This window comes from Fulmarus glacialis, unplaced genomic scaffold, assembly GCF_000690835.1.
Source record: "Fulmarus glacialis isolate BGI_N327 unplaced genomic scaffold, ASM69083v1 scaffold16802, whole genome shotgun sequence".
Taxonomy (NCBI): Eukaryota; Metazoa; Chordata; class Aves; order Procellariiformes; family Procellariidae; genus Fulmarus; species Fulmarus glacialis.
Window position 1 is genome coordinate 1 of NW_009200259.1, and position 27763 is coordinate 27763.

Sequence of the window (27763 nt, forward strand, 5' to 3'; positions counted from 1 at the left end):
GCGCCACTGCAGCCTTGCGTGTCCCCCGTGGCCGTGCCCCCAGTGGCACCCCCTGTGAGCCCTGAGGCCCAGCCCCACCTGAAGAGGTGGCTCTTGCCACCCACCCTCACAGCCACAGCCCGCAGGCCAGGGGCTCGTAAATCCTCCCTTGCCTTACCTCTCCCTCCTTCCCTTCCCCTGCTGCTGCTTAATTAATAATAAATACGTTATTTAATTTGTGGTGACTAGCAGTTACCTAGAGAAGAGGGCAAGAAGGGAGTGCTCAGAGCTGGGCCCTTCAGTGGTCAGAGCAGGCTGCCGCAGCTCTGCCTGGGGTGAAGCGGCTAATACTCCGCCCCGCTCCTGCCCACGCACGCCTTAATGCCTTACGGAAAGGCAGAGAAATTAAGACCTTGATCCATGGAGAAGGGCCGATTCAAATCAAGTGGCAGAAGCAGCTACTTCCTTTCAGCAGTAGCTCCCGCTGTTATCAAGATGTCCACATTCACGTAGTCCATGTCTGTCTATGCCAGGCTCTAAGCTGCAACTAGCCAGGAGCTGGTTCTCCAGCTTTCAGATATCCCTGTTACTAGGATGTCAATGTCTGGGGGAGAAGCAGGATGACTAGCAGAAGCTTTAACTATTTCAGTCATTTGGCTGAATTTCTCAAATATTTTACGAAGAAAAGAGTTTACAAAGGCTGCACAGCAAGTTTTCAATGTAGATATACGATGCACATCTCTTTTGCCCCAGTCATTGCTGTAAGTGACTAGGCCGTTTTTCCTTTCCTACGGGACTGCTACTCATCTACTCAACAGCCACAACTTCTGCAGCAAGCAAAACAGGGAATACTGCATCAAACTAGTACCTGGTGTGGCCCTTTCTCAGTCTCAGTCCATCTAACTATGTAAGCTAGGCAGTGACCTGCCAGCCATAACCATTCTGCATTTTGCTATAAGTGACTCAAGGAGACAGAAGAACTTTCCTCTTTCTCATCTTCCATGATGACAGAAGTCCATTACATGTCCTGACTACAATGCAATTTGTTACCTTCTGTCGTGTGTGTTACTTTGTGTCTTCAGTTATTTGAGGGAAAAAAATTAACTACTGCTTCAGCTTTCCTGAGATATTGTTTAATGCATCCATATGTAAAATGTTCAGTTCCAGAATATGAATTACAAAATAATCCTCTGGGAAATCATAGTTAGCCTGTTAGCATTATTTGTAGCACATTGTTCAAATTAGTCTCTTTTGGAAGAAACAGTTTAACAATAATTATGTTAAGCTTTACTTGATACCAAGTTCAGAAGGGGCAACTTAATAAAGAGCAATAAAAATGGATATGCCCTTCATGAAAATATTCTAAGAGTTCAAGGCTCGGAACAGTCGCCTTACTGAAGTTCTGGGGCTCAGCAGTTTTCATTTGCAGCAACAACATATGTAATATCCCCAGATGGAAGAGATTTTGTAGTTTCTTACCACACCATACATCTTTAGAAAGGCGGAAAAATTTACGTTAAGCAAGATGTGGCTGTATGTTAATATAGCTACAATATTTATTTTTTATGACTTTGTAAAAACAATCAATGCCCAGCCATGTGAGACTTTGGCATGAAGGAGTGGCTCATACTGACTCTTTGCTCCAAATCTCTCTAATAAATATGGCTATTTTAGTACCATTGATATAAATAATTTTATGGAATGAATGCAGATTGTTTTATTCAGTTCACATGGTGTTTTTGTTCAATCAATTTTCAGTGTAAATTATACTTGTTCTAACAGTATCAAAATCTTCCTTCTAGGTACAAAACCAATTTACATTTGCATTTTTTATGCCAAGTAAAATGATGAATAGTGATGAAAGATCTAATTTTAAAACAGTATTTATAAACCAAAGGAAGTGTCAAGACTTCAATAAAAAACAAACGTTGAGTATCATGTTGTACTGGTAATTAAAAAAACACTGAGTAGAAAACAATTAAAAAAACCTTAGCACTTCAGAGCTTTCAAGCACTCCGTAAGCACCTGTTAACATTCACACATCACCCCAGGCATTGGTAGCTGCCCCTATTTCAGAGAGGTAAGAGAGAAAGGGAAAGAACAAGTTGATTTACCCATGGTCACAGAGGTGAGTGCTCAAGTCAATGTCAGATTTCAGAAGCTCCTGACTCCCTTTCCATGCTCAAACCACAGTCCTTTTTTGGGGAGTGGGAGTAGGAGGAGGCAAAGGGGAACAGGGCAGGTTTCCTGTGCTTTCTGTTTTGAGGATCCCAATTTTGACAATGACTGTCCTGACTGAAAGGGTTCAGTTCCAACTTTTGCCTGGATGCCCTCCTAGCTTCTCTTCACACCCGCTATCAGCTCTTCTGTTTTCCAGCTGCAGACTTTGAAGAAGGGTTCCACATGAAAAGCAAAGTTGGAAATAAAAGCTTACTAAATAGAAATTTTTCCAGGTCTTACAACCGCTTTTAAGTGTATAAAATTGTCACACCAGCAAAGTGCTATTCACAGGTAGGATCTTTCCACTCTTTTCCCCTCTTTACAGGTAATTAGAAAAAGGGTCAGACAGAAAAAGTCTCACCCGGGTGGGCAGCCTGTAATAGTGAGTGAGGTGGTGTGTGTGATGTCAAGGGAGATTACAGTTTAGGAGGATAAGACAAAAGCTGACAAGCAAACCAGAAATTTAAAATGTTTTATATTTAACATTTGTAATAATTATTTCACAGCCTAAAATGAATGCAATTTTAAAAAAAAGCCCTACCCATTGTTACCCACCTGATAGGATTCATATTAATACTAGGAAGAAAATAATTCAAGTTCTTGCATCCAGGATAATTCTAGCAAGTCACTGTGGTCTACACAAATAAAAAGGGATATTATAATGCTATTCTATACAAATCCTACATTCCAAAGTTTTCAAGAAAATTTATGCTTTAAAAGTCTTTGCACTTCTACCATTAAATAACTGTTTGCACAGTGCATATAAAAATGCCATTCAGATTATCACTCCTGGGAAAAGTGAGTATATCACACTACTGTAACTAAAAACTTGCATCAAGTAAGTTACTTGATGTACCTCACATATAAAAAAGGGCATTTTTAAAAGTAGTGTCCATATGTCATAGCAATGTATCAAGTTCCTTTAACTCTGGTTACAAATGTTCGTTTGAGACCTTATAGAGTTCTTTAAGCCTGTCAAACTTTGACCCCCACTCTTGGAGGCAACCATAATTTAGATCTTCATCACCACTAATGGAGTCTAAGGAACTAAGGCTCCCTGCTACAGAGCATTGCCCTTCTAAGCAGTAAAAATGAATAGTGTCAGTTGGAAGATTCTGCAGATCGTTGTCTGCATCCCAGATGATTTGAGAAACATATTCCTTGAAGTCTGGGATGCTGGTAACAGCTGATGTTGATTGTTTTTGATGTGCATGTTTTGGGAGTGAGTCTCTTTTTGGGCCAGTGGGTGTCCTGGAGTGTGGAGCAGCTGCCCTCAAGGAGAAGTGGGGAATGGTGTGGAGAGGTTTCTTCAGTTCATCTATATCAAAAGCATTCTGGAAAAAAAAGAATGCAAATATCAGAGAGAAAAAACACAAAAGGAAACAGGTTCCAAAAAATGTTTTAAAACTCAATGCAGCACGAAACTGGATTCTTGAGTTTTCTACAAACTGAAGAAAAGAGAGGGCCTAGTTCAGAGGGCTAAGTTCAGATCATAACAAATCTCTTTGCTTAATGATAGTCTTCAGCTAAAGCAAGAATGCTGTTCCCAGAGCAGCCCCCTCAAAGGTGGCCACAGATGACCACCATCATGAAAGGTACAGATTGGGTTGAAATAGAAGCCTCCCCGTCAAAAGTACTTCAGGTTCAAAAAAAAAAAAAAGTTAAATAAAAGGTCTGGGAAAGGAAGGGGAGGAGAGGTTGGATTTGCAAAGACTGGATTGAAGCTGCATCATACCTGGTCATGTTCTCCACCTCCTTCTTCATTATAATTGAAGACATTTTCTCTAACATCCTCCCAGCTTTCACGCTCTTCAGGAATGTGGTAAATTCCTCCTTTCCGAAACCCTGAACTTCCCCACTGACTCCACACCGTGTAGGAGACCAAGAGTGCTAGAAGAAATAATGACACGTATTTGTTATATGACATATGACAAAGTATGATGCATGATAAACAAGTAGTTATATGACTCCTGAGATAGCAAATCAACTCTTAATTTGACAACCAAATTCCTAGGTAAGAAATGCGTAATTGTTAATACATAAACAACTTATATTCAGGAATGTAAAGAATCATCTATGTATATTACATCATAAACTTCATTAAAAGGGTATTTTACTTACCTAAAGGAATCCATTTAAATAGAAGGCATTTTGGCCAATCTCTGGCCTTTCATCAATCCTGAGTAAATAAGATACCCAAAGTAAGTAAAACACTGTTTTAATGAAGGTTACAAGTGTAATATAATCATGGAGTCTTTACTATTCTGAGATGTGTATGCAGTTTATTAATATGAAAACAGTGTTATTAACTTTTCAGCCAAAGTGCGCCTGAAACTGTACACACTGTAAACATCTCTTTATGTCCCACACCCTTAATGAGGCTTGCCTGTTAAGATCATAAGCTCTCTAAAGGAAGATCTTTTCCTTCCTAACATGTGAATAACAGGTACTAGCTGTAGGTCCTACCTATTACAAATGTAAGGGCTCAGGACAGGTGGAAGTTTCAATTGGATGTGGCTGCACACAGATTTGCACACATAGATGAAAGCTCTTTCTTAAGAAGGATTGAAAATAAGTGATTCTGAAAGACGGAAGTCCTAAATTTGCTTGAATTGGCTTCAAAGCAAGTAAACTGTAACTATGTGCTGATGCCTGTCTCTTAGCATCCTCAAATGAACTCCCAACTGGTGATCTCCAGAAAAATGTGGAAACACTGATCACAACATCAGGGGTAAAGCAGACTCGATTCAATGGAGCAAGGTACAATATTAAAAAGAAAGAAAAAAAGGTACTTGCTTTCCTACCTAGGAAGACAAGGAGGCACATGCTGATTGCCAGAATAGAGCCAGAGCTGAGTCCAACGGGTCTTCCAGCCTTCACCTGGCTAATTTCACACCATCTTCCCTTGTAACCTTCGGGGCACTGGCAGATAGTCTTGTCTTGGGACTGAGCCACACAGGTACCCCCATTCCTACAGGTCCAGTGTCCACAAGGTGATGAGGTACAGTGTCTGAGCCCTGTAAGGTTGTCAGTCACTTCTACTTTCCCAGCTGGACACCTGAACAACAAAAGCAGAAGATATCTTTTAGGGAAGCAAAGTACCTGGAGTTGTATGTTGTTTTGTGCAAAGTTTGTTACTCTTTCTTTAAAGCCAATAATTAAAGTATTTTCAAGCAAACCACAAATCCACACTGAGAGTATGACAAACATGTAAAGTGTAACATAGTGAGCTAGTAGGCTTATGAAAACATGAACATATGTTCTGCTTTCCCTATGCAGAAGATACGCAGAAGAGCTTCACTCCCTCCTTAAAAAAGGGACTCATTAGCTTCTGAACAGACTAACCCTTTTTCTGCAGACGTGTTCAAAACCCCTAGAAGGAAATGGATAGCTGAGATCAATGGGAAAAGGGCTAGCAAGCACTTAGTATAAGCTTTGTAATGTTCATTTGGACCTTTGGGAGAGATGTCATTGACCTCCTCAGAATGACCCATCTTGTCTTTTAGGATTGCAGAGAAAGTGATTTCTTCTGATATGTAATTGGAGAGGCCATGGAGGAATACTGTGAGGGCACAGACCTGCTTTCTGCAATCCAAAGAAGAAATACTAATGAATAAATGGAAGAGCCTTCATATTGTTCTTTCACAAGTAGACTGAAGAAAGGAGTGTCCCCAAGGCACGCTTAAGACCATCTCACAGCCTCTTTAAGCAATGAATCGCCAGGCCTCAGAAGTGCCAAATTTTGGCTGAATTGAAGGAATTCAAGTGGCTCCTTCTCCCAGTCCTGCATTTGGGTTTTTTAAGAGAAATGCCTGTATTTTGATTTGCATATTTTAATATATATTTTGGAAATTTTTTTTAAAGAGCAGATCTTCTCTGAGGAACTAACTGTGTAGGACATCAGCTGGCGGGCTTTGGTTCTGACTGGGCAGCCAGTTTTGTGACAGTCTAATTTTGAAAGTCTCATTGTTTCATACAAAGTATGATTGATTTCAACTTCTTTACAGAAAATATATGTAAATATATATTGTATATGCAATATATATTATATACATATATACACACACACACAATATATATATGCTGTATAAGAATATATATATTTTCACAAAGAGGAGAGATGAAAGCTTTTGCAATCCACCTTTTATCAAAGGGCATTTCACTTCCTCACTGGCCTGTGATCTTCTCACTATGGAAAAAATGGTGCAGTAAATAGGTTCCATGTCAGACTTGCAGGAAAAGGCAAGTTTGGTCCATGATGGGAGATGAGATGGAGAGAAGGATTTGTCCTTGGGATGCCCCTCTCTGGCCAGCAGCAGCAGGGAGTTTCACCGTTAGAAGCAAGTTGCCTGAACTAAGGTGGAAAGAAAGAGCTTCCCAACCACCCCTGGATGAAAACAAAAGCTTAATGTACCGGCATTCATATTTTCTCCACAGGTCTACACAAAGGAAAGGGCTGTAACAGGGCTGGCTGCTGCAGGCACTGGAATGGCATCCCATCGTGACACCTTGCCGTCTCAGAATTAAGCCAAACTCTGTGCTTTTGCCTTCCACGAGAAGCGGCTGACCATTCAGCTGGACATCACGCATACAACCTGCATCAAAGCAGGAGAGTATACAGAGAAATGCATTGAGTTAGCAACTTCCCCACCTCAAGCCTTGCCCCCAACGTATATGCAGGAGACCTTAGAGCATTGTAGAAAACTTAAAACATTTTAAAAAAAGATCCTTATACTGCTTATCGGTTTTATTTTAGACGAAGAGCTACAGGACATGTGCCTATGTGCTCTGGCCAATCTACAGATTGACAATACTTCTCCAGGACAGCTTGGTTGTGCCAATGCAACGATTTAGCAGAACTGTGCTATGAACCAGAACAGCTCCACTAAATTAATCTAGATTTAAAATATAATCTTAAAAGTGGGGCTGAATGAGAAAAAAAAGAATGGAAAAAGCTGTCTTCTTGCTGAGCGACAATCTCCAAGTCCCAGCACCCCACCCCAGGAAATGGAGAAAGGACCACGAATTGCCTTGCAAATCCTTCTCCTCCTACCAGGAGGTGTCGTGTCTGTTCCCTAAACCCTTCCGAGGCAAAAAGGGGTGAAGACTGCAGCATGAGTTCCCTGCTTGGTGCCTTTGACATGGGAAATAAAAATCCGAAGTGCTATTTTTTAATATCTACAGGAAATCTCACATCTTCACTAGGAGCAGATACAATGGCAAACAGGGAGTCGAACATTGGCTCTGAATTCCCTAGTAAAGGAGGTGGGATTTCATGGGCATAGTAGTCTCCATGGGAATTCTTACCTGGGTTTTAGATTCTCCAATACACTCAAAGATGCCCCTTTTAGGTTTTAATTCCCTCCTTTTAGGAACCCGTCATATCATTTACCTTGGAAATCGCTCTCTGAATGATTGGGAAGGTGGTTTCCTAGCACGATGCTTGCCCAATCCATTTCAAACCATCTATTCGTACCCAAGACAGAGGTCACTTCTTGATCACCTCCACCACTGTTAACGCGCAGGGTAAATTCATTGTTGTAGCGCTCCATGGTCAGAAGAACCCACTGGCCATTGTTTATACGTAATGTCCTCATTCTCAGAGAGTGATTTTTGTCCCCCAAGCTGAAGTTAACGCTAAAGAAACCCTCAACCACCTAGAGGAAGAAGATAAAGACCTTTAATAACAGAAATGCACTTCTAAATGTTATTACACAGCCCTGCCTCAAGAAATGGACCTGAGTTTTTAAAAAGAAAATGGCACTCTTGTTTTCAAGTGCTTTATTCCCAGATAAAAGTTACCACAAGAAAACTGCAGGTCCAGGAATTACCAACTTTTTCTTTACAGGCCACTCTTCTAACTCACGTGAACCTTTTTATCAGTCTTCTCCCTTCTGATGTTTACTTCTAAGTCTTCCCAGCTGACCCTCCCGTTACAGTCGGAATAATTAGCCTCTGTCTAGCTAATAGCATCCAGACAGCTTTTTTCAACAGCAACAAAAATGTAGAGACAGATAGAAGCAAAGGGAAAAGGCAAACAGGACAAAACAATCTTCCCCATTCACGTGTATCACATGCACTCACCTGCACATTTTGCAGGCAGTGAAACAACTAGAATCTATGCTATGAAAGGGTAATACTGAAAAGGACAACGCAAATGAGAGTAGTTACTCTCATGTGGAAAATTCTTGTTCTTTATTACATTACAGAATAGGTGTCCTTAATCGGAAACTGCATCTTCTTCTTTTACTAGGGTACTCCATGACAAATTAAGAGCACTGAAACAGAATGGCTTTTGGACTGCTCACCTCCAGTCGGATGTATCCATTCCCATCTGCAGAGGCCAAGCTGAGAAGGGTGCTGTGGGAGATACGGCTGCGCACCATCAGCTGGATCCGAGTGCTGCGAGTGCTGAGGATGCTTCTCGGCTCATAATGGATCCAACTGTCCCTTCCAAAAGCCCATTCTGGAAGAACTAAGCACAACACACAGAAAACCAAAGTGAAAACCTCGGAAATTACTGCTCCCTCAGATCTCTACTGCTTGAGAATTAACCAGTTCTCAATGTCAGAGTTTTAGTTCTTAAGAAACTTTGGCAACGTAATGAAGCATCATGGAAAGCACCCCCTCGCTGCCAAGGGAATGAAGAGAAAAAGAATAAATCAAGGATATAGAATTTAGGCAGGAAAGGGACAGTTAGATACTGCCTTTAACATTCTGCCTGTCACAAGCTACACGTTCTACCCAATCACTCCTACACTGAGCCAAATAACTTTTTTTTTTTTTAAAGATCTGAAACATATCTTCCAGTAAAGTAGTTGGTACTGATCTGAAGACAAAAAAAAAAAAAAAGAGCCTCTAACGTTTCTTTCAGTAGTTTACTCCTATGGTTAATAACCCTCACTGTTAGAAAACATGCATTTTACTTCCCATTCCAGTCGGCACAAGAGAAAGCCTCAGGGCAGCCACAGTCAAAAGTCATGGGTTTTTTTTTAATTACAAAGAGAGATTAAGTCAGTGTTCATTATTTTAACTAGAGAAAATGCACTGAAATTAATTCTTTCCTCATCATCCTGGGGAATCCATCTGAGAGTCATCCAGCAGAGAGTTTGATGAAGTTGCACTGCACACTTCTGTGGAAATCAAAAACCACTAAACCACCCAGACCCTGGTGCTCTTATGCAGCAGGCACCCATTTCAGTCTCACTACCTGACAGGAATCCTAGATCTGCTTGTTCTGGGCACAGCTTAGTTGAAAAAAGAAGTTTCTTCTTACCAAATAAAGACAGAGTCCAAGTTAGTTACTAGACAGGAAGAATGCTGGGTCACCAACAGCTAATCTGAGGTCAGTGTCACGCAAGTAGAAATCCAAAGAGTGCCCAGCTCATCCTGGGGCGTTTCATCTGGTTCCCAGGACATAAAATAGCAAATGATCAAGAGACTTCATTTCTGCACTCTCTTTTCTTCTCACTGTTTCTCCTCTCCCTTTTCTTTCTTGAAGCGTGTTTTCTTTTCTCCTCTAGCTTATTCCCCTCATATTATTCTTCCTAGCCCACTGTTCTCTCTTGTTCACTATCTCTGCAGCTACAGGCTCTAACTGATGAGCAGGGATGGGTTTTCTTGGGACACTACAGTGACTCCTGTCTCCAGCTGTCTGCTCCTTGCTGCAAGCACAGCTCAGCCATTCATAAAAGCACCAGCTGAACACCAGCATTTTGCAGCCCAATATATTAGCAGAAGCTGGAGCCAATCGAAGTTTTCCTATTACATCAGGCTATGACTTACGGATGTTGAATAATTACTTTCTGAGCCCTTGGTTTGTCCCACAGTGGTGAGGGGTAAGAGCCAATACAGCAGTTGTGAGCTGCTGTGGGCTTGTGAGCCAGCATCCCAAGATAATGCAAAACAGAATAAGATTTAAATCTAGGCAGATGTTTATACACCAGTATCATCTGTCTGCAAAACATTAATACAAATAACTGAACTATATTAACCATTTCCGTGGTCATTATAAACACTTTAAACAGTGAAGGCTCCAGGCCTAGAGTGTGCCGATTACTATTCCAGTCCTCACCCCGTTGGACAGACAGAGCTTCCGCTGAGTACTTTACTGTCACACCTTATAAGTCCTGTGTGGCAGACGGAGAAAGGACGAGAGGGTCTGGCTGCCTGCATAGGGTATTATTGTTCCGTATACAAGAAGGAAAAGTAAGTGCGTTGAGCTGAAAGGATACGTGTAATACACCGCCAGTCCTGTCTATTAATCACAACACATTGATTCAACGCTAGCTTGCATGTGCCCCTTTCCAGCTGCTCACTGCTGCTCATCCTCACCCATAGCTCATTCAAACTACAGGACTGAGGGGGCTAATTCTCCTCCCACACTACACAAAGCTCCCAAAGTTATGGGGCACTGGTGCTCATTATGAACCGTTATGATCAACCCCATCGTTTGTACCTTGTACCTACAGGGAGAAGGCAGACACAGGGCAGGTAAAGTCTCAATAAACTCCTGTAACTCACTTCTGATTTCTGCTTCAGAGCAATGGCTGCTGAAGGTATTAAGATAGGGAGGACAGAGCCACCTTCAAGTGTGTGTCCCCTGTACCCTGAACACGGCTGTGGGCTACTAAGAGTTAAATAATTTATTTCCTAAATTTTTAAATTGTGCTAAAATTTTGCACTTTCTCACAATGTCTCTGAGGTTTTCATTACCCACCCTTGCATGCTTTTGTTCTCTACACATATTTCATGCTAATTTTGTATAGGATAACACGTTTGCTGGAGCCAGCCTGATATTATGTCCCCACATGCACCCACTGCTGTGGTCTAGGGGCATTGCACACCCTTCAATTCATTCCAGTGACAGACACAAATGCAATTATCCCTGTTTTATAGATGGAAAATTGGGCCTGAGGATAACTTGAGGGTCATGCCCCCAGGTTTCACAGAGAGAACATGCTAAGCTGGCAACTTCATTACTCTTATAACCACTGCAAGGTGACAAACAGTACCATGTTCCTTAAACTACATTTTGTGATCAGTATGATCAGAGGAAGAAGGCACAACGCAGAATGTTTCATCTTTCACCACTGAGAAATAAGATGCTGTGATGAAAAGGACAAAACAACCCATCTGACCGCTTGCCTCCCCTGCAAAGTAAAGCAGGTCTCAACAAGACCCTCATCTGTGACATTATCTTTATTCAACAAGAGTCAGAGGATCTTTACATCACTGCAGATCTAAATCATTCCCAGAGTACAGCATGGTCTTATCACACTACTCAGTTCAAAGTCATGGCAAATTTAGAGTAGTATGTTTGATGCTGTTCCCACAGATCCTCACCACGAATTTCTCCCTAGAACTTGCAGTACCTTTTTCACACGCTGGTCCAGCATATCCTGGGGAACAGTCACAGCGGAAGAAATCCCAACCACCAACACACTTGCCGTGGGCACCACAGGAGGCCATCCCACCGCTCTGACACATTTCATCCATAAGGACACAGCCAGGAGCGCTGTTCAGGGACTCTGCAGGGTGCTCTAAATCATAGACCTGGAAAAGGACAAAGAGAAGCATCACATCAGGTGTCTACAGTTAACAGCAGTAAACCCAAGACTGCTCTTAGTAGCCCTACCTTACTATCAACAATGACATTGCGTATGCAGCCAACAAACCCTCTGAAGTGCCTTTGTGAATCGTGGTAGGGCAAAGTCTTCTTAACTCCACCCAGCTGCAGGGGCTGATGGCCACTGTAGAGCCCACCCATGCTGAAGGGAAAGAAAGAATTAGTGGCATGCAAAATACAGCAACTTAGCTGATTTCCCCCCTCGCCCCCTTTTTCCTTTGCTCTTTTGAGTAATTATGTTTCCAGTTCTTGTTGTTGTTTGTTTTTTTTTTTACCTTTGAGATCCCACAGTCTCTCCAGAGGCTTCACAGGCAGACAGATCCATTTGGGAGATCTTCTTAATGACACTGTCATTGTCTCTAACTGAGACATTTATGCAGTGGTCAAGAATCAGCTTCACTTTCTAGAGAAAGGCATTATTTAAAACAATTGCATCCAGAGATATGCATACATTTTAATTACAAATTTTCTTTCACTTAGCAGAAGGGGAAATCGTAACTATCAATTACAGTGCAGGAAACTTTATTAAAATAATAAAACATTTCCACATACTAATCTGGAATGTTATTGCACATGGCGTATAACTAAGAAGCCACACAAAAGAAAGATCTGACTCTACCATGACCGTGCCAAGTCACTGACACGGTAGAGGGAAGATGGGATTTTCTTGGAGTTTTCTGCCAAATCAGAACCCAGAGAGACAATCTAGTAGAGCAGACGGCTCCCCATCCCAGATCCTGACAGGCCCCCCAGCTTGTCTTATGTGGGAGAGGAAGGGGGAGCCTAGCAGATGCCTTCACCAGTGTTTTATCAGCAAGATGTGTGCTGCATGTCCTTTGTGCTGCATGTCTAAAGTCACTTGGTTGGGCAGGGTTTCCTGCTCAGAGGAATTAAGGATATTTCACTCCATCAGTTCAGGAAGCATTTAGTCCCTGGATTATCACAGCTGTGTAGTCCAAGCAATAGATAGGATCATTAAACAAAGAAAATAGCAGGGCCAGTTTCAAAATTGGATCGGACTTCTCCAGGCCTTATTCTGCTTCACTCCTTCAAGACTAAGGGGACGTCTGAGCTAACAAACTTCAATCCCTGCTGTGGCAGAGATGATGAAAGACTGATTGATAAAAGAGCTCTACAGAAGGGAGGAAGGATTTGGAAGGAATAAGTAGGTACACGAATTAGTGCTTCCACAGGGTTGTCCATATTTATACTTGCCTTTCCATCATTTATAATTTTAATATTGTGCCAGCGGTGATCTGCAACATTAACTTTTCGTGACAGCTGCAGGAAAAGCTCACCAGAGCTGTGGCTGACGGTCAGCGACGGGACGCCACCAGAGAGCTCTGCAAAAGAAAGACTCTTATAGGATACACACTAACCATGTTCCCACTCAAACTCAGTTGAAACGACTATTGCAGTTAGATTTTAGTTGGAGGAGTTCTTTAGACAACTTAAAAAAATTCAACTTCTAACACAGTGACACAGGGTACAAACTGGGCATACTGGCAAATTGTTCTGCATCCTCCTTGTTCTCCAAAAGTAACTTCTAAACCTTTTTTCTAAAAAACCCTATCAACTGTAAGTAGAATCTCACCTTCACACAAACACAAAGAACAAATACTCTTTAAGGTGCTAACCTAAAGCAAGGAAATCTTCCCGTTCTCCAGGCTGCCCTCGCGCCACTGGTCCGTGGTACAACAGAAGGCCGTCGGCGACTTCAGTGATAAACTCTAAGGAGATGCGGCTCTCAAAGCAAGGCTTAAGAGGAGGGAACCAGGCATAACCGTGGCCTCTGAAGCTGTGTTTTGTCTGCTGGCAGTCTGGTCCGTGGAAATTTGCAGAACATTTGCATCTATTAAAAAAATAAATAAAAGCAAAAGTCTGCCATCCAAGCAGAAGTCGCAAAGGGCTCTTCCCACAGCAGGACTCCCCACTTTAAACACAGGAGCCCATGTTGCCTAGGCCATAGCGCGGGTTAAGCACTAGCAAAACTCCCGTCAAAAAACGTTCCCTATTGACTTGTTTGTACAAACACAATTTAGCTTTAGTTCTAAATGATAGTATGGCTACGCAAGAACATTCTGTGAATAAACAACGGAGCCGTTGTAATACACAAAGCACATGAAAACCTCTAATCTCTTCAGCAAAAAAAAAAGAAACCCACTTTTCACTAGGCTTAGTTATCAGCTTGTTCAAAGACTTCATAATGTTGACAGGGGAAGCAAAGGAATCATAGAATACCAGGTTGGAAGGGACCTCAAGGATCATCTGGTCCAACATGTCTTGGCAAAAGCACGGTCTAGACAAGATGGCCCAGCACCCTGTCCAGCTGAATCTTAAAAGTGTCCTAAGTTGGGGAATCCACCACTTCCCTGAGGAGATTATTCCAATGGCTGATTGTTCTCATTGTGACAAACTTTCCTCTTGTGTCCAATTGGAATCTCCCCAGGAAGGGTGGGGGAAGGTAATATCACCCAGAAAAAGTGAGAAGAGGTGTGACAGTCGTAAATCTTGATATCTTCACTTTTATTGCAAGCTACTTGCTGGTTTATTTCCTTTACGCTATCAAAAATAGATGCTTGGGGTTCTTTCCTTAATACTCTGGGGATTCTGTAGAAAAGAATAATCACAGCAGGACAATAACAAAACTTGTAAGGGGGAAATCAAAGGAGCAACAGAAGGCAGGAGGACAGGGAGGGAGACCAGGTGGGCCCCTATTTCTTAGTTTCTGCTTCCCATAAATCACTAGTACTACTGAGAGCAGAATTACAAGGGTAGGATGCAGAAAAAGATCACTCACAAAACTACTGAAAATGGAGCAGAAGCAAAGAAACCTCAGAGCTGAGCAAATGACAGGCAGCAGAGCTTACCAAGGGTTTCTGGGCAGCAAAATTTCCCTGGTTGATTACATGTGAGCAGCAATGTCCAACTCAGATCTTTACCATGACCAGGGCTTCTGCAGCTTCAGTCTGTCCTGTCACCCCATCAAGGGTGCTCAGAAGAGGCTGGCCAGTTGTTTCTGCTTTCCTATGTTGGGATGACCATTTTTAAGCAAACATGCTTAAAGCTTGCTTTCTGGAAGGGGACCAGGCTCATTCTAAGCCAGTATAGTCCCATGATTTTTTTCATCTTTATACTATTTTATCTACGAGATGTCATTTTTGGAGAAAAAATGAGGCAAGAAACATGGGGAAGAGGTTATTAAGTGACATAAGTGATGTGATTAAAATGTTTCACAGCATTAAGGTAGGCTGCACAAAATAAGAGCATTTTGCAGGGTGGCATTAATGGAACCGGTGCAGCCTGCAAACTTCCCGAGGTTTTCCCGGAGACTATGACAAACCTAAGTAGCTACCTGAAAATAGAGGTTTGTTTGCAAGACCTGTGCGTGAGGTATAACAAAACTCAGATCTGCCACAGTGAGAAGACACGCAATGATGCCTCCCCAAGCTTCCAGTCATCCTCCTTACAGACTGAACTAGAAGCATTTCGTTTGCACACCAGACAACGCTTTACCAACCTGTAGCCCAAATCAGTATCCACACATGTGCCACCATTGAGACAAGGGTTTGTCTGGTATGAGGAGCAGGAGAGATGAGAACTCTCCCGAGCTGCACAGCCACACAGGGCACGACTCAGGACTGTCACAGACACCAGTGAAACACCTCCAGCTGTGGTTATTGTTGGCACATGACTCTGTTCATGCTTGCTCACGCATCCGCTGCTATGAGTGCAGTTTGCAGTCACGCATTCATCAATGCCAATCTGGGTGATATTTATATCCAAGATGTTTTCCAGCTGTGGAGAACAATTGGTTGCATTCATCTGACTTTTCCACAGAAAGGAAACTCACAAATGACAGCAATGAAAAGCCCAAGTCTTACTTATTTTCAAAACTGGTTGCTATGCCACTTCCTTCCAACACCTACCTCACCCTATCCAGCCAAAGGCAGTTCAGCCTGGCATCTGTTAAGGCCAAAGCCTTGGTATAAGTCAATTATAGCATGATCAAACACTTGGAGGACAACAATATCGTCATATTTATCATAAGCTGAGTGGATATATTTTAATCACTGATGGTTCTGATGGATTATTTACATAGCATCTGAGCTGTATTTTTAATTTGTACTTCTGTCTTAAAAATACTGGGAAGGGTAGACAGGCATTGGGCAATGAAGGAATACCTTTGCTGGCAAGAGTGAGTTGGTACTGCAGCACTGATTCGAAACATAACTTTTATTTCAGCCTCTGTGTACCAACAGACACATTTCCAACAGAGCGAGTCATTTAACTCTTATTGATACTTTTTTTGCAAGAGGGGCATGAACTTTACTAAGTTGTCAATGCACATTTCCAACCTGGTTTTCTACTGGAGAGTGGTTATTTTACTGCTTTGCCCTCTTAACTCAGAAAGTTGGAATTTTTGACTGGTTTGTGAGTTTCAGCTACAGAACATTTCTGTGTAGAGGACTAAAAACTGAAATATTAAGACACCATGTAGAAAGGGAACAGTCAACACATCCTTTATAGAGTTTTACAGTCTTTTCAATAGGAAAAATGTTCAATGGGAAAAATGTTCACATTCCTAAAAGCTCATTGTGTTTGGGTGACTTAATATGTATTTATAGGCCGGCTTTTAAAACATTCATATTTGAAACTTAACCTAAGTGCTAAAGGGCTGTTTGACTTTACTGATTAAAACTATCCATTTTTCTCACACGTTAGTCCCTCAGTCATTCTAAGTATGCGCATTCACTAGGCAATGGATATTATCTGAATAGACACAATAAGAGGATGCTGTGGTTTCTTATGTAGTATGGATACTTACCCACGCTCTGGAGGCTGCTACATTGCCATTAAGTTTTTCTGCTTTATAATAAGGTGGACCATAAACTGCAAACCAAACATCAACCCCTCGGATTTGACCTGGGCTATTTAATACACTGAAAATGTGCACGTTTTCCAGTTGGACTGATATAATTTCTGAAAGCAGCTTCTTCATCTGGTAGTATTTACTCTGTTTTTCAGGGGATTGGGATATGAACTCCTCTGGAGTGATATCTGTAACAGAAGTTAAAAACCTGACAAACACGTATCTTGCAACTGTTGTAGCGTAAAAGAGAGGAGCACCACAGAATAAATGTTAAGGTTGCAGAAAATGGACTCAACCACAAATTCAGGAGTATTTTCATTTTTAGGCTCTGAAATTTTCAATGCTGGCTTCTGCTCAGGGTTTGTGTTCTGAAGCTTTTTGACTCTTATTAATTTCTTTTTTTTTTATTCTTTTAAATCAGAAACATGTTTAAGAAGATGTTACTTTTCCACAAAGATTGAAACAATTTGGTGAATTTCAGGCAGACACTTGTTCAAATAAAGTTTTTTACTGCAATATAAATTGCTGTTTTGTTAAAAAGTTGGTGTAGAAATCTTTCATCTTTGTCTTCCGCATCAGACATGCATTTCTTGCTGTCTTTTTTCTCTATAGATGCTCCTTCACATGCAGTGTCAGAGGACCATGCAAATAAAGATGCATTTTCAAACCCTTACCCAGAAAACTACTAACTCTCATCCCATGTCTAAGAGCACTAGAAGTAACACAGCAGTAACATTAAAGAGGTAGATTTCAGTATTATGATCCTAACGTACTTCATCACATTGCTTACCTTTTATTCGCATAGAACCAGCATTATTGAGGGCATCATCTTTGATTTCCTTCACTATAACCTTTACAGTTGAGACAACATCTGGCCAGACTCCGTCAATGACTCTAACTCTTATGTTGTATGTTCCTGGTGGGGTTCCTTCTTTAATAGTCAGCAAACCTGAGTTATCATTAAGGATAAAGTACCTGTAATAAGAGTTAAGCCAAGGAACAAGCTATGAGAAGTTCAAAAGCTAGGCAGTAATTATCATCACTGATGGTTTTTCTGATCCGCTTTATTTTGGGAAAGCTATCAAAGAAAGCAGATGTGTTCCCTCATGAAGGGACAGAGCAGAACAGAACTTTTTTACATTGCCTTCTGTTGGCTCCTAATTATTCTTCACCAGTATATCAAGAAGGTTTCTTCCTGCTTCTATGCCATATTAACTGTGTAGGAAGACTCAGGCTACTAGAGCCGTAACTTTGCAAAGAGTGCAAACTGCTAGTTTAGATACATTCATTGAGAGTGACAGAGTGACCTCTGTCAAAAATGGCACATGTACATCGCAACCCTGGTCACAATCCAGACACTTTGGTGTGAATACATCCAATACAAATAAGGTCTTAAACCCAGTGGTGACGTGGAAACACCAACTCTCCAGGAGCTTGGATGAAGGAGAATGGAAGTTAGCGGGTATTTTTTCTGTAGTGGCTCACTGATACTGATTATGGGTATGACTCTGAACAGGATTTTAGAGTGGTGTTTTAGCTCATTAGGCAATGGGAAGCAGACTGGTTTGGCATGCAGCATTATTTACTGCAGCCTCACACTCAGAAGGGCTTTTTGAGAGCTACACACAAGTGTCTAACCAACAAAATGTTTTTGCACACTTGTTTTCAAAAAAAGGCAGTTTAAATACTTTTTATGGTTTTGTGTGTGGGCAAGGTTTCCATACATTTTACCCAACTCCCATTTTTCTCTCCAAATACCTTGATGTTTTCCCTTCAAATTGGTAGATTTTGTGATCCCAGTCATCATCATCAGGGGCACGGACCTGGCCCAGTACAGTCGTGGGGAGGATACCTAAAACAACATAGCATATAAGTGGCACAGTCGGGCCCCTCACACGTACACAAACAGGTTGGCCATTCAAGTTTTACTGGTTTGTCTTAAGTCTAAAACCTCTACAAAAACAGTTGTGATAGTTCCCGAGAGAAGATGTGCACCAGTTTGCAAATACCACATACTGTCCTGCTTATTGGGTGTTCGCTGTATGGCTGCGCAGATTTAATTCAACAGGTGGCTGCAATGAAAAGCAACGGGAAGGAAAAAAGAAAAGCCACCTCTGAGGAAAATGTAAGAGATATTCAGAATTACTCATTTTTCACTATTTTGGCTGCAGTATCCAACCAACTTACAGAGTGGTTTAGACAGGGATTCAGGTTTGGCAGGATAAACAACCAAAATGCTGACTGGGTTTTAAAGGGCAAAAAACAATAGCAATTTGGAGGAAATTACAGCAAGATCGAGAGGATGTCCAAAATACAGTAACCAGGCCTATTTTGAGTAGATGGTGACTTTGGGGTGAGATGGAAAGCAGCATGTATTCTGCTGGTTTTGCATCCTCTCAGCAAGGCTCACAAATTAGTATTTTTTTGTTTTACAAAAGCTATTTCTGAAGGAAAGGTCCACAGGTATCTGAATTCATAGATCTACCGAGTAAAGAATCAAGGATACACAAAGAAGAGCAAAAAACGTGGGACTTTACCTTGTGAAAGGGAACAGCACAAACCCTGACAACTGAGGGACTGCGTGCAAAAAGGAGACAAAACTGTACCTCTCCTGCAACTGTGGCAACATTCATCGGCTAGTTTGCAGGAGACAGTATACAGGATGCCCTGGTGTTGACTCCCACATTATATGAATGTAACATGCAACATAATAGTAGCCTTTTGATTCTGTCTCTCCTTAATGTTTCAAATAACCAAAGATCTGAAGACTTGAATAGTTCCTCCCAGAAATTAACAGTACATATGAGTTTAACCATTAAAGAGGCAACTAAAAGGGAATTCAGGCTTAATGAAAAGATCTGGTACTTAGGCTACAAGCAGAGTTTCTCAGCAAATAGCAACCAGACTTGGTTTCAACTTTACAATAAGCTGAACTTGAGAGTGAGCATACAACAGGCAGAACAACATTTCAGTACAGATAAATGTCAACAGCATCTACACAGAAGTAGTTTCTAGTGTGCCCACAGTAGACAATCTATTTAATGTGCTATTGAACCACAGGATACACAGCAGAGTAGAAGAGGAAGGAATGACCTGAGCCTACATGGATGCAAGCATCCCAAAATCTTTTTACCTGTGTGGTTTTATTTTGCTGTTGGGCTTATTATGTGGGGACACTGGATCACAAGAGAACTGCTAACTAATTGCCAGAGCAAGAAGGGAAAGGTGGCTTCTCTCGCACTGCCTGCAGCCAACGTTCACAGAAAATTCCCCCACAACAGCATTTGTCAGCTGAAGGCTTAAATGAATGTCTCAGGCAGTTTACACATGAGTTCAGCTTAAGTGTATTCACTAAAACTGAATTCAGTCTGGAGAAGGAAAAAAGTTTAAGGAGAAGGAAGAAGGTTCTCAGCATTCACTCATCACTTCTCAGCAACCTTATGAATTTTGTTAATTTTTTTCCCCCTGAAATGTTAATGCTGCTGGAGAACTGCATCTGAAAACAAGAGGCCATTACTCAAGTTTTATAGAAACATGCACAGAATAGCAGCCAGCTATGCTCTTCCTTCAAGGCTGGCTCAATTTCTTCCACAAACCAAGTGGCCCGGAGTCCTGTGCACCACACACCTACTGCTCTCTGGTGGGACTTTAGCAAACTTCAGTAGCACCTCTACTAAGATCTTAGCTTATGTGGAACAGGATAGCGTCCTCCTGTGAATCTCACAGCTGCTCCTTTGACCTTACTGTCACACTTGGAAGCAAGCATCAAGGAGTGATTTACCATCATAGCTGTAAATGAGACATTCCATGTAGCCAGCAGAATGTGGGTGGTCATTCTGGTCCCCGATATTCACGGTCAGCGTGTTGGTGGAGCTCATTGGCGGGATCCCGCTGTCTGTGATCAGGATGGGCAGGTAGAACACCTTGTGCACTTCCCTGTCAAAGGTACGCAGTGCAGTGAGCGAGGCGCTTCCATTGTGGAAGTCCTGCAAGTTGAAGTTAGTCAGACTATTGAAATCACTGAGAAGGTGAAAGGAGAAAGGTGCTCCATTAGCAGCAGTGTCTCGGTCCTTAGCGTACAGCAACGTAGAGGTCTCGTTCACTTGGACGACCTGTGGAGAAGCTGTGTTTTCCCAGACCACTGGGTTATAATGAGCCTCAAACTCTGGCCCGTTGTCATTTACGTCCTGCAGAGTCACTAGAACGGTGGCACTGCCAGTCAGAGGGGGCTGCCCCATATCAGTGGCAATGACAATGAGTTGGTACTGTGTCACTGTCTCATGATCCAGCAGTTCTGCAACCATCACCCACCCATCACTAGTCACAGAGAACTGGCCAGCTGGGTCAGACTTGTTTAGCAGGTGGAAAGAAAACCTTCCGTTCAGGCCAGAATCCAAGTCAACAGCAGAAACCTGAACAACTTTGGTGCCAACTGGCGCGTCTTCCCCCAGTGCAGCCACTTCATAGAACTGAGGGTAGAAGACAGGAGCATGGTCATTGGAGTCCTCCACATAGATCACACAGTGAGCGATGCTGAAGAAATCCATGTCCTCTACTTTCACAGTCAAATTGAACACCCTCTCATGAGGCTTCTCAAAGTCAATCCGCTTTCGTAGCCGGATAAACCCACAGCTGTTGACTTCATCTGTCTCTATGGAGAACTTGTGGTCGTTGTCCCCATCAAGGATGCTGAACGTCACCATGGCATTTTCTCCCTCATCTCTGTCTGCAGCAGACACCACTGCCACCTCAGTGTTAATACTTGCATTCTCAGAGACAAACGCCGTATAGACCCTTTGCAGGAAGACTGGAGCATGATCATTTACATCGGTCACCAAAATAGTGGCGGTGCCTGTCCCAGTGAGCCCTCCTCCATCTCTGGCCTCAACCACTACTAGGTACTTGTCTTCCTTCTCCCGATCCAGGGATCCGAGCACTGTATAGACGGTGCCGCTAACCGAGTCAATTGAGAACAAGTTCAGATTAATTTCATTTTGGACGTTCTGAATGATGCTGTATGTTAGTACAGCATTCATACCAGCCTTTGGGTCATCGAGGTCCACTGCTGTCATTTCCATGACAGGAGTGTCTGCTGGAGAATCCTCAGGGACGTGGCCCATGAAACAGCCATCCAACACACAGAGGAAAAGGGGTGCGTTGTCGTTCACATCCCTCACTTCTATGATCACATCTGCAAATCCAGTCAGTCCCTCTCCGCTCTCATCCGTTGCGAGAACAAGAAAGCGCCATGTTGATCGCTTCTCACGGTCTAACCTTTTATTTGCGCTGATCTCGCCTGTGTTCTCATTGATACTGAATTCGCTACTGGCCCCCTGTCCGTGCAGGGAATAGTTAATGGCATTTTCATCAGTCGCTTGGTCGGGGTCTGTTGCAGAAACCTGGAACAAACCACAGCAGGTAAGTGTTTATGTAAAAGAAAAGGGGAAATCACGGTTCTTTTATTGATGGCAGTTGGTATTGTGCAGGCTAAAAAAATAGCATGCATTTTAACAGCAAACATCTATTGGTTTGAGTCATTCAGGTCAAGTACTCTTTCAATAAACATCATGCACAGCCTAAAGAAACAAAAAGATCACATTTAGACAGACTAATATATTTTGGAAAGAGGAAATAACTGCAGGAAGAACCAAGTGGAAGTAATAACAGATCTGCTGAGCAAATGTTCCTTGTGAAACTCTTTGGAGCTGGAATACGCAGGCAAACAGGGGCTGTTTCTCTCTGAGTGAACAGAAGGCTGTGAAAACAGGGTGGCCATACATCCAAGCTGATTATCAGCACAGACCAGAGAGAACTCCCAGCTCCTGATTTGCATCCAGGGACTGTTTGGGAGACTGCTAGTTGGGCCAACCAAGCAGTCCTCATGCCAGGGACTGCTCTACCAACAAAACAATGAAGATGATCGAGTTCCAGAGTCAAAGAACAATCCCTGGTAATGTTTATTTGGTAGTACACATGTAGCCAACCACGCTATGCTTATACAGTTACTCAAAATACGCTAACTCTGCCTTGTAAAGGAAAGCCATCACATTTTTCAACATTTAGAATCATAGAATCATAGAATCATTTAGGATGGAAAAGATCCTTAAGATCATTGAGTCCAACCGTTATTTATGCTGGTCAAGGGAGCAAGTCCATCACGCAAATTCAGCCAGGCTTTCTTTATTCTCTTCTTTACAGAAAGTTGCTAGCTAAATCCTAATACCAGGGCTAACCCACACTAAAGAAACTATCTTTAAACTATTTGTGTGAATCGATAGGATTGAGGTGAACAAAAAGTCAGGTTTTGCCTGACTTTCGTTTGCTTTGTGCAAACTGCTTTACCTTTAGGACAAGTACAGGCAGATCTGTGAGCTCCTCCAAGACACTGCCCTGGTATTCGTTCTGAGTGAAGAGTGGTGCTTCGTCATTCTTATTGACAACATTGATGATGATAAGAGTCTGGTTTTCCCATTTTCCATCAGAAGCTACAAGCCGGAGCTCATAACGTTGTTCTTTTTCATAATCCAGAGGCTGAGCAATGAAGACAGTTCCAACCTCAGGTTCCACATCAAAAACTCCTTTCACGTTTCCTGATGTGATCTGATACCTTAGTTTGGCATTTACACCTACAAGAGAAAGCAAATGACCACTGCCTGTCCATTCTCTGAATGCTCAATCCAGCTATACACAGTGGACGTGTATCCAAGAGAAACCTTATCTGCCAGACTGTTACAGTGTGTGTGGGAGATAAAATGCAGATGCAGACACAGCCACAAACAGTATGATCCATGTATGTAATTCAAAGGGTTTGTGTATGGTAGATTGGGAGTTAGGTCTGCATTTATATTTACAAATATAATTTACAGTCACAGACAAGCACCTGTTTATTGATAATGAAGGAATTGTGTGCCTCTAATTTATCGTGCATTCATTTGCCAATAATAAAAAAGTAACATACTATTGAAATAATAGAAGCTATTTTTGCTCAATCTTTCCTAAGCCTCCCATTTCAAATGCCAATATTCCTTAACTTTTTTATTTTTTTAACCACTGGATGGTGCTAAAATATAACAGAAGTCTTCTATTTTCAGCAAGAATTCATCTCAGAAGAACATTCCACCTGTAAAACAGCAGTTGTTCGATTGCTGCAAAACGTTTAGGAACAAAAAAAAAAAGTGTTTGGTGCTTCATGTTTACTTATTTGAAAAGGAAAAAAATACATGACATTGCATTCCAGGATAGAAAGTAATTTCCCTAATTAAACAGGTGAACTGCTAGGAGTAGAAAGAACATTCAGCATTTTAAGTTGTGAGTCAACTGTGGTTGAAAAGACTAGAGCAACATGGATGGCAAGAGAGTGAAAAGGCTTTGCTCAACATTAGTGCTTGGAAGAGCTTGGCTGCCTTTGCAGCATGAGTTTGAGCATCACTTGCTAGTCACTTTTGCCAAATTCTCTCAAGTGCAGCAGATGGTTTTAAATGGCCTCTTTACTCCTCCATCATGGGCACTAAGAAGCACAGGCATTACAGCACTGCCACCAAAAGGAATGGTCAACTCCCACCTGCTCCCAGCAACACATTCCTCTGGGGCTCATTTGGGCTCTGTCACAACACACCAGCTTGCCTTCTTTTTTTCAACGGGTTTGTTTTTCTCCGGCAAGTTGAGCTGGACCAACTCACGAAAGGAGCAAAAAAGCCGCAGCAGAAGCAAAGACAGGAACTGCCTGGTGGTGCATGCTGTCGGACTGGCTCAGCCCGTCTGGTCTCACCACACTGTAAGGGCAGTTTCACACCATCAGAGCTGATGTAAGCGTGAGCCCAAAAAGAAGGTCTGGCTTTCCCTTTTTTCCTGCCTTATTCCTGCCTTCTCCCTGCCTTCATTTCTGGCCATGTCATCCCATGTTTTCCACTGTTCGTCAGATTCTTCCACAAGCACGTTCAACCCACTAACTCAGCAAAAAGCACGCAGATTTGGTTTTCTTGCAATAGTAAAGGAAAACTGACTCCCAGGGAGATCTGGAAAGCACAGGAGTCAGCACAAAGCAAGCACATGCTCAGGAGTGAGTGAGTTTTTATGTTACCTCTTGTGATGTTACAGCAGGGTTGTGACTCCAGGTGATTTCATTCTGCCCCAAAGAGATTGCCAGCTAGCTTAACCTTTGCACTGCGAACCTGAGCACCTAATAAAAGAAAATGCTCCCGTGTGCCCAGAACTTCTCTCCTCACTTTTACAAATGCTTGAAATGCTTAATCATCTCCTGAATGCAGAGATTTGCCCACGTTTGCCCATGAAGGAAGTAGCCCTACACACAACACACAGTAATACTAAGAGGACTTAGAAAGACATGCAAGGTCCACTCACCCTCATCTTCATCATCTGCTGTTGCTGTCACAACAGGACTTCCAACATCCCTGTCCTCATCTATGCTGACCTCATACACTGACCGAGGAAACGCCGGAGCGTTGTCATTCACATCACTGACAAAAATCCTTACGTAGGCTGTGTCTAAGAAGGAGATGCAAGAGGAACATGCAGACTAGAAACGGCAGAGGTGGAATACCTTGTCGTATTCCAGACAGCTCACACACCCCCCAAGCCTAGAAAAGTTAAGGAACCCAATCTCTGATATCTTTTACCCAATATGTAATTCCTTACTAGTTTTACCTGTATTGGGCTGCCCATGAACACCAGGTCTAGCAGATTCTGAAGAGTCCTGAGACTGAACTTCAATCAAGTAAGAGGCTCTTTTCTCTCTGTCAAAAGATGCATGGGTGGAAATAATTCCTGTCTCAGGCTCAATGGTGAAGAATTGGTAATCCTCACTAGCATCTTTCAATATTAAGTAGTGAACCTAAAAAGGAAATAGTTAAGAGAGGTTGCATTTTCCACTTTCATTTGTGGTGCTAAGTGCTGTGGCCTCCCCCTTCCCCAGTAGTCTCCTGGGTCTGTCTGCAACATAGCAACACTCTGAGGAAAGACAGTTCATCTGGACATAATTTTTCTAAGTCTTTTGCCCATTTTGATATAAAAAAACAGAATTCTCAAAAGAACAACATTGGTACCAGTGATATCAAGGCCCTTCAAGCCCAGTATCTAATCTCCAACAGTGGCCAGTAGGAGCAGTTAAGAAAGGTCATGAATAACAGGACAGAGAATGTATGGAATGACACCTTCCCTGGTGTCTCCCCAGCTTCTAGCAACCCACTGTGCTTCTGATCTCAAAAAAACTGGGACTAGCCGAGAGTTTGGGTCCCATTCAACAGCACTGAAAAAATGAAAACCTTCACTGATGAAAGCTATCCACATTTTTCCCTTTAACAAAGGTTTGGCTTCCTCCTCTGAAAAAAACATTTCCACCCCCACCCCCGAGTCATGCCCAGAGGACCGCCAGGCAGTTCTACCACACAGGTCGCTCTTTAGAAGTTGCAAAATGACAGCTGCAGAACAGCAGATCTCTACTAGTCAGAGTTCCCTCCCAGAAGAGCTAGTAGGATTTTTGGAAAAGGCTCAGGAAAATGCACAGAAAATGAGCAGTTTCCTTCATAACACTGCTTTTTCCTAGGGTTGGGTCATTATGACAATGATGGTCAAATGCTGGTTTGACCAACCATTTGACCAATGATGGTGAAATGAAATGTTATTTAATTGACCATACCATAATCACTGATGGTCAATTAAATAATGAGCTGAAGAAGCAAGTGTTTGGAAACACGTTCTGCAGCCACCTCCACTTGTCTTGCCATGGGAGCAACCCTGAGAATCATGCAGCAGTGCTTTGTCACGGTTGCTGGATCAGGATGAGCTGCTGTGATGCAGGATCCCAAGATCGTGAACAGCATCTTTTCTGCCTGCATCCCACATTATGCACATCGGGCATATGCTAGACAAATGCTTGACAAGTGCCGTAAGAAGTGTTTGTGGCTCATTACCCTGTCATCTGCTGTCTGAGCACTCTCACTAATTACTATACTAAAACTTGCCTATTGGGAGCAAAAGAATTGGATGTAAGGTCAAACCTCTCCATGTAGGCCAGAATCCAAGTCCATAGCCAACACCTGAACCACAGATTTGCCAACATCAGCTCCTTCTGGCACAGACACCTCATAGTTAGAAGACACGAAGAATGGAACGTTATCATTGACATCTGCAAAAGGAGGTGATGGGGATCACAGTGAGAAAATGTTTGAAGACTTTTTTTTACTGTTTTTTTTTCCACAGTCATAATTTTGCTTGGAGAAAGAACTCACATTGTTCACAGTAAGAAGCAATCCTGCTTTTGGTGTTCCCATTTTCTTGGCAACTGTCAGGAGGCCTTTTATAGACATTGAGCAGTTTCTGGGAGACAGTGGCCTAATCTCAGCTAAGATACTAGCTAATGATTTGACCAGCAATCTTCTTACACTAAGTCCGTGAATGCCAGGACCAAGAGGCCTTTCATCCACAGTCTGTAAAGAGCTGGTTAACTACAGCAGTAGTTAATTTCAGCATTTTATTAAGGGCTGTTTAACATACAAAGGAAATTAAAATTGCAGAGTCTATAGCGCTGACAAAGAACGTGTGTAAAACAGTCTTTCCTGGCCTTTGCAGCGCTGTATAGCCAGAGTTATGCTAGGCTGTAGGACCTAATGATTATTTAGGGTGCAGTTTCATATTAGCCTCCCCTCATCTAACTACTGGCCAATGTCCAAAGGAAGCATGCTGATCTTCCCACTCTTGTCATCCTGCTCTAAGCCACGGGATCCCCCTTCCCACGAGCTGGATCACGTGGCTCCATGTCGACGGTCCTCATTTTATTGCTCTGAGAGAGACTGACTTTCTGGAGAGAAAAGGGCTAGCTGTGATCTGAGACGCTCTGCAGCTGTGTAATCGCCAGATCCAACGCAAGGGACATGGTGGGACTGTGGAGGTGAAGAAAGGAAGGCCTGCCCCGGCAGCGGCCATCTGCCGTCGGGTCAGATTAGGCACAAGGCAAAGGCACGTTAAGCCTATATCAGTGCTGGTCTTGCTTGTCTTCCTCGCCTGACCCCTGTAGAGACCTAAACTGGAAAACATATGTCCAGTGT

General features: G+C 42.5%; 1 protein-coding gene across 1 annotated transcript in view; it reads right to left on the minus strand.

The window, feature by feature from the left end:
- Positions 1-3044: 3044 nt before the first annotated feature.
- The window catches only part of LOC104069627 (neural-cadherin-like), a 49584-nt gene continuing 24865 nt past the window's right edge, over positions 3045-27763 (minus strand). The window contains exons 14-33 of the mRNA XM_009573551.1: positions 26717-26844; positions 25365-25551; positions 25062-25205; positions 23043-23326; positions 20482-22099; positions 18459-18552; positions 17491-17675; positions 16656-16888; positions 15348-15625; positions 13465-13679; positions 13043-13170; positions 12103-12230; positions 11837-11969; positions 11574-11754; positions 8508-8674; positions 7592-7856; positions 6614-6794; positions 5004-5257; positions 3935-4089; positions 3045-3533 (exon numbers count right to left, since the gene is read on the minus strand). Coding sequence (XP_009571846.1) covers positions 3132-3533; positions 3935-4089; positions 5004-5257; positions 6614-6794; positions 7592-7856; positions 8508-8674; positions 11574-11754; positions 11837-11969; positions 12103-12230; positions 13043-13170; positions 13465-13679; positions 15348-15625; positions 16656-16888; positions 17491-17675; positions 18459-18552; positions 20482-22099; positions 23043-23326; positions 25062-25205; positions 25365-25551; positions 26717-26844 — 5360 coding nt within the window. The 3' untranslated portion in view covers positions 3045-3131. The remainder of the gene's footprint in view (positions 3534-3934; positions 4090-5003; positions 5258-6613; positions 6795-7591; positions 7857-8507; positions 8675-11573; positions 11755-11836; positions 11970-12102; positions 12231-13042; positions 13171-13464; positions 13680-15347; positions 15626-16655; positions 16889-17490; positions 17676-18458; positions 18553-20481; positions 22100-23042; positions 23327-25061; positions 25206-25364; positions 25552-26716; positions 26845-27763) is intronic.